General features: G+C 34.2%; 3 protein-coding genes across 3 annotated transcripts in view; 2 read left to right on the top strand and 1 right to left on the bottom strand.

The window, feature by feature from the left end:
• LOC105162696 (psbP domain-containing protein 6, chloroplastic) overlaps positions 1-766 on the top strand; it is a 2,119-nt gene extending 1,353 nt beyond the window's left edge. Inside the window, exon 3 of the mRNA XM_011080787.2 lies at positions 375-766. Coding sequence (XP_011079089.1) covers positions 375-545 — 171 coding nt within the window. The 3' untranslated portion in view covers positions 546-766. The remainder of the gene's footprint in view (positions 1-374) is intronic.
• Positions 1,244-4,639, bottom strand: LOC105162695 (bZIP transcription factor 17). Its single transcript, XM_011080786.2, has 2 exons — positions 2,674-4,639; positions 1,244-1,849 (listed from the first exon to the last, which is right to left on the bottom strand). The coding sequence occupies exons 1-2, from the start codon at positions 4,529-4,531 to the stop codon at positions 1,398-1,400; spliced, it is 2,310 nt and encodes a 769-aa protein (XP_011079088.1). The 5' UTR covers positions 4,532-4,639; the 3' UTR covers positions 1,244-1,397.
• Positions 7,958-8,464, top strand: part of LOC105162694 (R3H domain-containing protein 2) — a 3,993-nt gene continuing 3,486 nt past the window's right edge. The window contains exon 1 of the mRNA XM_011080784.2: positions 7,958-8,372. Coding sequence (XP_011079086.1) covers positions 8,222-8,372 — 151 coding nt within the window. The 5' untranslated portion in view covers positions 7,958-8,221. The remainder of the gene's footprint in view (positions 8,373-8,464) is intronic.

Raw genomic sequence — 8,464 nt, 5'->3', positions numbered from 1 at the left:
AACCTTGTTTGTTCTCGATTTCAATTCTTCATTTAAATCTCCAAGATTTGAACTTTATGCAGTTTGTTTTTGTCTATAGCTTTGACATTCAAATTTAAACAGTTTCTTTTCTATAGCTTCAACATCCAAACTATATATACATTTGCTTTTCGTTTATAGCTTCAAATTCAAACTGCATACGGTTTTGTTTGACTAAATATTTTCAAAGGTAATTTGGATAATGGTTGAGAGCGCCTTCTGTCTTCCATTTTGTTCTCATGTCTTGGGAATTACTTTGAAAATTCTTGCTTGTTCTCTTTCTGCTGATACTTGTAGCCCGGTTTAACTTTTATTCTTGCTGGGAAAGATTAATCTTGTGCATATCGTGGATGCAGTACTATAAATATGCTCTCGAGACTCCATATGCTCTGACGGGATCACACAATCTTGCCAAGGCAACGGCAAAAGGAAGCACTGTTGTTCTGTTTGTAGCCAGTGCCAATGATAAACAGTGGCAATCATCAGAGAAAGTTTTGCAGGCAATACTTGAGTCCTTTGAAGTGTAAATCTTTGACGAAGAAGAGAACTCAAAGCCACATTGAAGTGTTCTTGATTATGATGATTTAAAGTTCAGAAAACCAATAAGATGTACTTTCCTTTGTGTAAAAAGAGCCTATGTACTACTGATTGCAGGCAAAAGTTTGATCAATTATTGGTTTGTGAAGTTGCAAGGATAACTTTTGATGCTTACAAGTGATGTTATGTGATTGTCTGGATTATCCACCTAGTTCTCTTGATGTTGATTTTCAGTTTCTATAGAGTACATCAGTAGCTGATCTAAATCTAAGCTAAAATATAGTGAGAACATGATTTTGTTCTTGTTGATTAAGACAGCCTATCAGTAAAATTTCATATTTGACACCTTTTTAGGAAATCTTTTTACTTAAAATCAAACCAATCACCTAGCAAGTGTATCACACTTGTCATGTAATTAATCATTTTTTTTTAACTTTATATGGATCTTACAATAAATATATTATGTTTTGTCATATAATTGATTCTGATCTGAAAAATCCAGCCAGGTCAGAATTTCCCTATATTTAGACATTATTGAATCAATAACTCCGTTTATGATAGTAATGACACCAAAATAGGCCTGGACTCGTATAGTCCACCCCAGAAACAACCTTAAGAAAAAGAACAAGGATGCACTCAAATAAAGTAAAAGTTTAGACAAGAGCTTCGTTAGAATTACAGTCAGATATACGAAAAATGATGTCTATATCTAAAAGTTGACAATGATTAAGTATTAATTACATAGTTTTATTAGGATTATACAAGTTCTACAGACCATTGTGCCTTGGCAATATACAAAAGTGATTAGCTGACACTTCAAAACCCTAGACTCTGTTCTATCCTCAAGCAGTTACCAGATGAGGGGTAGATCCCATAAATGGAAGCATGCACGAGTATGTGACGTACTTGACACTGTCAACTAACACAACAACAAAAATTCTCGAAAGGGACTTGGATCCCATGACACCATCCACATTGACGTCAGCTGCCTCTCTGGGATCAACAAGCACAGAAACCACCATTGGGAGCGTGGAATTATTTCTATTCAAATTCTCTTTCTGAGAATTTTGTCTTGTATGTTGTCTAGAAATATCATGAGAGGATTCACGAAGTGGAATAGGAAGACCGTGGAGGATTCTTCTATTCCTTCCCTTTCTAAGATGAGTTGAGTTCTGATTCTGCTCTTTAGAAATATTTCTTGAAGTAGTAGCTGCAACTATGGCTCCTGAGGCCGAAGCTGGCGACACATCAAACTGGAAAACTTCAGTGCACATGCCGGTGCTCAACATTGGCCCTGAATATGGAAGTGCATAAAGACAATGTTATACTTCTAGATCATATTGGAAATTGAACAAGTGTCATGTCAATGTGCAAGATAAGAGCCCAAACATCTTCCCTCAAAACAATCAGCAAAAAGAAATTGCTAAGTTGGGGCAAGATATCTTTACTGGGCTCTATCATCCCATAACTTTTTTGACACAAATAGCAACCCCAACAGCCATTCACGTCTAATTCCCCTAATCAATACAGTAAATCTCAAAATTTGAAGTGGCAAGTAGTCATTGTTCAAATCTATCCAAGACCCTCAGTTGCTAGTGTTCATAGCCAAAACTAGAGAAAGTTGTGAAAATATTAGGAACTAAAGTTGATGAACTGCTACCTCTTTCTAAAACTATGTGCACGCAGCACAAAAAGAATGTCATTGCAATTAATGGTACGTCATTTATTATTAAGAATACCTGGCCGTAACTCAGCAAATCTTTTAGGTTCAAATATGTAATCTGACTAATTCATCAAAAAAAGAACAATAATCTCTAGGTACAAGGACAAACAAGAGGGGAAGCAGGCAGTTGCAACATTATTGTAAATGCAAAAGGCCAAGAGCTGCAAGCAAACAAGCCTGAACAATAAAAAGCAACATGCAAACGTCTCAACATATCCAACCACAATCCAATTCATTGCCCAGAAAAGACTAGCACACTTGTATACAACTACAAGCTGTGTCTTTATTGTTCCATTCAAGTGAAAATCAAGATTCATATAAGTTGGCAAAATTAATATTAGACAATGAAATTCATCAGAATATCATGTAACCAAGCAAGGAATGACAACAATTACCAGCAAGGCCTTCACGGAACCATTGCTGAAGCCTGCCATCAGTTGCTTTTGAATTCTTGCTTTCCTCGTCTGTTGAGCCAGAACCAAGAGCCCTTAGGTGGGGATACCTAGCACCATTCCTTCCCATGCCTGGAATAGGAATAGGAGGACCAAAATCTCCAGGAATTGCCAGACCAGTCTCACCACCACGCTCCACATGAGATGACATGGCTTTCTCACTTGCCAACACTGAATGGATAATCAAATTTCCATCTATCTTAACAAGCTTATCATTTCGGGGAACATACAACGATGCTACAAGAGGTTCACTCCCATTGCCCAATTGAACAAACTCATAAGCACTTGGCTTCCCTCCCCTATCATGATCTCGTTTACAATTATAGTCTTTTATATCTCCATATTTCTCACCGTACTCAGTCCCATTCACCATCAAAACCCTACCATGATGTTTCTCATAGTACCCACGTCCAACATAACTTTCTCCAGCCATCAATGACTCCCTAACTCCTCCATACCTCATGTTTACCATTGGAACCAAGCCTCCAAATAACATTATGAAAAACAGCAAACCAAGAAAACTAACGCCGGCAACCTTCTTGGTCTTTGGCCCCTCCTTCTTCTTACTCTCTACCTTCTTAGGCCCCTTAGGCGCTTGTGCTGCCTGTTGTGGTTTCAACCTTGGGATTGGCACCAAAGGCACTTGAGACCCTTGTGGCTTAATCATATAAGGTGAAGCACCTGGCATCCATGGATACATCATGGCTGGATGTGGGTACATCCCAGGAGGTGGCGCCATTGGAGGAGGTGGGACAGCACCTCCACCCATTTGCTGCCTCAAAGTTGCATTTTCAGCCATAAAGTATGAAACCTTTGCATTCAAGTCTTGAATAGTTGAATGCATCATCTTCACCTTATCCTCCAACTCCTGAACGTAATGCTTCTTCCTCTGTCTTGATAATTGTGCACTCTCCCTGTTCCTCATTAATCTTGCCTTCTTTTTCTCCTCCTCTTCGCTTAACCCGACTTTAGCATTGGTGTTACCGTTATTCTCTGAATCAAAGGTAGATTTTCTAAACTTATTAATCCTTGACTCCACTGTATTGTTCAGCAAATCTCCACAATTCTTTTTCCTTTTCAACAACGAGCTATTGACTTTATTATTGGACGGCTCCTCTAACTTAATCTTCTGATCAACAACTCCTGTTCTAATCGAACTGCTATTCGAATTGCCGGAAGAACTCACCGACCTGGTGACGCAATTATTTGAGTCCTCAGAGACATTAGACCCGCAATTCCCTGAACTCCGAGATTCAGGCGAAGGGCAATTCGATTCGTTCGCATTACCACCGCAAATTTCAGGGATCTCGTGATTCGACCCATTCGATTCAGGCGACTGCACGTTGAGATAGCCGGAAATCTGATTGGACTCCAATCCAGACGACGAGGAATTCAGAATCCCGGAGCCTTTGGGGCTGCGATCGCCCAAAAAATCTCCACCCCCAGAAACATGACGCAACTCCGACGAAGTGGACTTAAAAAAGGCATGCAATTGATCAAGATTCGGTGCGAACTCGGGTAAATTCGAGTCGGGTCCGGGTTCGGCATCGAAATCTTGTAACGGGTCGATATTAAGGAGGTCGTCGAGTTCATCGGAGGAAGGGAGCCACAGATCATCCAAGTCGAAATCGAAATCGAGGTCGTCAATAGCGACGCCGTGTTGGTTGTCGCCATCATCATCAACAAGATTCTGTGAAAAGAAAGCAGTATCAAGGGGTGGAATCGAAAGACCTGAATCATACTCGGTGGTTTCAGGCGGTGGAGAAGGCAAATCGACGGAGACCACCGTCGCGTGGGCCATTTTCCGTATTCTCTCCGGTATGGAACTTAGGGATATTGTGAAGAAACTGTTTAGGGTTAAGGAGAGATACTGACTTAGGTTTTTGGAAAGAGTAGGTTGTAAGGTCACTTTCTTGTTTCTTTTATGAGAAACGTGATTTGCATTTTCTTTATTTATTTTTCACCATTTTTTACGAGAATATAAAAAATTATAATGTGAGATGAATAAAAAAAATTAATATATATATATATATATCGATTCAATTAATACATTAATATAATTAAAAATAATAATAAATTAATCATTTGTATAAAATAAGATAAATATTCACTTATTCGGTGAAATTAAAACTCATTCGATAAATTTTGGCTAACGAAAAAATTTATTTGCTAGATGGATTCGAACTACTGTGGTATTAGATGTAATATCTCAACATATAGAAAATTTAAGTATAATTACACTAAATCTGGAAATGAAAGTATAAATATTCCTAAAAAAATTAGTACATAATCAAATCTGGAGATGATGAACTATGCATAATAATAAAACTGAATACTTATTATTTTTTACTTTAATCATTTTTAAATTTTAATTTCATAATTTTAAAATATAAATTAATCAAACTCGACTCATATTTGCAGTAAACTCATTTATTTTATTTTATGTATGAGTCAAAATAAATTTAAAAATGATACTTTAGTAAAATTTAAGTTAGACAATATCCTGTTAGCATATTGTATATATGTATACGTCACTAGCACACTACAATAGATGGATGTATTGGAATTTTTTTATGGGATAATTACAAGCTCGTTTCTTGAGATTTGGTGTAATTATACTTACATCCTATGTGGTTTAAAAAATTACATTTATTATTCTTGAAGTTTGCTCCCCTCTAATAAATAAGTTCCTCCATTAGTCAAAATTCACAAAAATTGTCAATATATATATATTTACATCCGATTGATTTATTACTAACTTATTACAGGTTAAATAAATCTATCTATGATTAAATTATACTCACACGCTTCATCCGTTAATGCATGTAATGAGGTATATCTTCAACGTTATAAGGATAGTTTAGCTCGAAAAAAATTATTTGATTTGTATTAAGTCAGTAATAAGTCAATCGATGCTAAATATCAATTTATATTCAGTTTTTTTGTTAACATTAGTAAATTTAGTGAATTTTGACTAATATAGTAACTTATTTGTTGGACAAAAGCAAACCTCAAGGGTGTTAAATATAAATTTTTCAAAATTATAGGGGATCTATGTAATTTTATACAAAATTTCAGGGAGGAGGGTTTAATTAACCCTTTTTTTATTTAAAATAAATTTAGTTAAATCAACCAAGCGTATAATAAACGTATGGTACTTATTATTTGATTAATCACTTTTTTTTAAAAATTATATTAATTACATAATAAATAAATTAATACTTATTAGCCCTATTTGGTTCGTGTGATTAGGCATGATAAAATTATTTATCATGCATAATCACATATTTGGTTAGTATTATTAGAACTTGATATTAATATCGGGTCCGATCTTATTAATCATAATATATGGTATAACGAATCACGCATATTTAACTGGTATAAGTATATTTAACTGGTATAAGTAATCCTACAAAACTAATTTTTTTTTTTTAAATTTACCCTTGGACTCTCTCCTCGTCTCCTCTTTCTCCCCTCTTTCTCCCATTTACCTATTTTAGAAAAAATTGCGTGATACCCCCTGTTTTATTCAAAAGTTGATAAAAATTTACCCGTGTTAATTAAATAACCTAAAAAGACCATCTATTGTTATAAATCCTGCAAAAAAAAAAAAAAAACCCTCTATTTTTTTTCAAAAAAAGGGAGAGTTGCTTACACGCGCCAGAAACGAGAATAAGATACCATTTTACCCTATTTCTAGCCTTTGACCATTTTGAATGGAACAAATTACCCTTATTTTATGCCATTACCACTTCTCTTTTGTTTTTTTGATTAATTTTTTTTTTTTACCTTTTTTACATTTTATTAAAAATATTACAATATTGAACAATTAGTATTCATGAAATATTTATATGTATAAGTATCATTACATCAAATTAAATTATTATACATTTTTTATATATAAAAATATCAAGTATTAGGATTATTTTAATATTTATATATTTTTAAAATTAAAATACATGATGTTTTTTCCTAAATAATATTAGTTAATTTAATTTTGTATTGAATATACTTTGAAATTATATTTATATAAATTACAATAAATAAATTTTAGTATTTTAATATATTTATATTTAATAAAAAAACATAATGCAATTGCGAGCTCTGCTTCCACCACCTCGCGAGCTCTGCCTCACCACCGCCTCTACCTCTTTTCACTTCTCCACAATCGATTTGGACACTCCCATTTTCACGACCAATCTGGGCGGCGACGCTCCCAAATTTGGACGACGACTTTGTGGGCGACGAAGTCTGTGGCCTAGCAGTAATTGTGATAGAAGTGTTATACAATATTATATTCATGATAAATTTATATATATATTTTTGAGATACATAAAATCTGAACGGTTCATTTTAAAAATCAATCAGATCTTATGGTTCCGATGAGATATAAAAGATCAAACTATCATTATAATAACAATCATTTATAATATATAAGGGTATAACAGGAAATCACAAAAAATTGACGCTGTTAAATCAAATAATCGACAAGGGTAGCGTGTGCAAAATTTAGAAACTAACACGGGAGGATTTTGCTTATATTTTTAATATAGGGGATTTTTAGTTGAATCTTCATAATACATAGGGATTTTATTTTATGCAATTTTTCCTTTTTGTTATTTGTGAAGTTTGTACATGATGAAAAAATATATTTTAAATTATAATAATTTAATAATAAAAAATAGTAAAAATATTACTTTTTTCTTTTTTGAATATTTAAAAAATATTTGAGATTTTATCATTGATTACTTAATTGAATATGTGCTTAAAACTTCGGCTTTATATAAATATAGACAAATTAAAAAGAAAATATTTCATAAATTAATTTTATTTTAGGCAATTGTATTTCAATAAGTAATTCAGTAATTTTTTTAAAACCATTCATAAGCTACAATATAAAAATATAAATACCTTAAAAACAAATGTCCGTTATAGTCTTTTTTGATTTAATCATGCGTTATAATTCTTTCAACCAAACATCATATTATATTATCAAATGAAATATCCTACATCCAGTACTTCAAATCAACCATCATATAATACAAGATAGTATTAATAATTATTCAATTGTTTATTCTATTTAGTTCTATTATCCTTAATCCTATCACATGAATCAAACGAGTTCATTATATAATTATTTATGCTATATTTAAATCCTATTGGGATTAGAAATTCGGAATAGATTGATAGATATTCCCAAGAACTGGGTTGGCTGGCCACACCCACAGCCCACAGCCCAGTTTTGTCTCTTTTAGACTTTGAGCATTCATTACAACAAATACAAACGCAAGAATTCCGTACAAATCCACCCCATTATTCTCCTTTTTCCCTCTCTTCGGTTGGTGGGAGGGAAGGATAACCCTGCGGAAATTCCCTCCCGCTCTGCGTAGAAAAGTAGTAGTTCACCCTGTCTATTTCTTGATACTATCTGTATCTATATGTGTATAGGTACGTAGTTGTAGTTTTCTGTTTTTCCGTGGAGTCTTGGAGTATGGATTTGACTTCCCATTCAGCTGTTGTGTATGACGGGAATGGAGGAGCGGCTGTGGAGCGGAAGGAGAAGGAGAGGGAGCCGGCATATGTTTCGATGGTGGATCCCTTCCTCGTTGAGGCTCTTCAAAACCCTCGTCATCGACTGAATAGTTAGTTGTTCTGCCCTTTTCTTTGGAGTTCAATTCTGCTGCAGTTTTCGTAATTCTCGGGGGGGGGGGGGGGGTTTTTTTTTTTTTGGGTT

Source organism: Sesamum indicum, linkage group LG5, assembly GCF_000512975.1.
Source record: "Sesamum indicum cultivar Zhongzhi No. 13 linkage group LG5, S_indicum_v1.0, whole genome shotgun sequence".
NCBI lineage: Eukaryota > Viridiplantae > Streptophyta > Magnoliopsida > Lamiales > Pedaliaceae > Sesamum > Sesamum indicum.
The sequence above is the reverse complement of the archived record's forward strand: the minus strand, read 5'-3'. Positions and strand labels throughout refer to the sequence as shown.

Coding starts and splice junctions, on each gene's coding strand:
- LOC105162695 (XM_011080786.2), bottom strand. CDS start 4,531: ATGGCCCACGCGACGGTGGTCTCCGTCGATTTGCCTTCTCCACCGCCT. Junction 1,850..2,673: donor GTTCCGTGAAGGCCTTGCTG/GTAATTGTTGTC, acceptor TTCCATATTCAG/GGCCAATGTTGAGCACCGGC.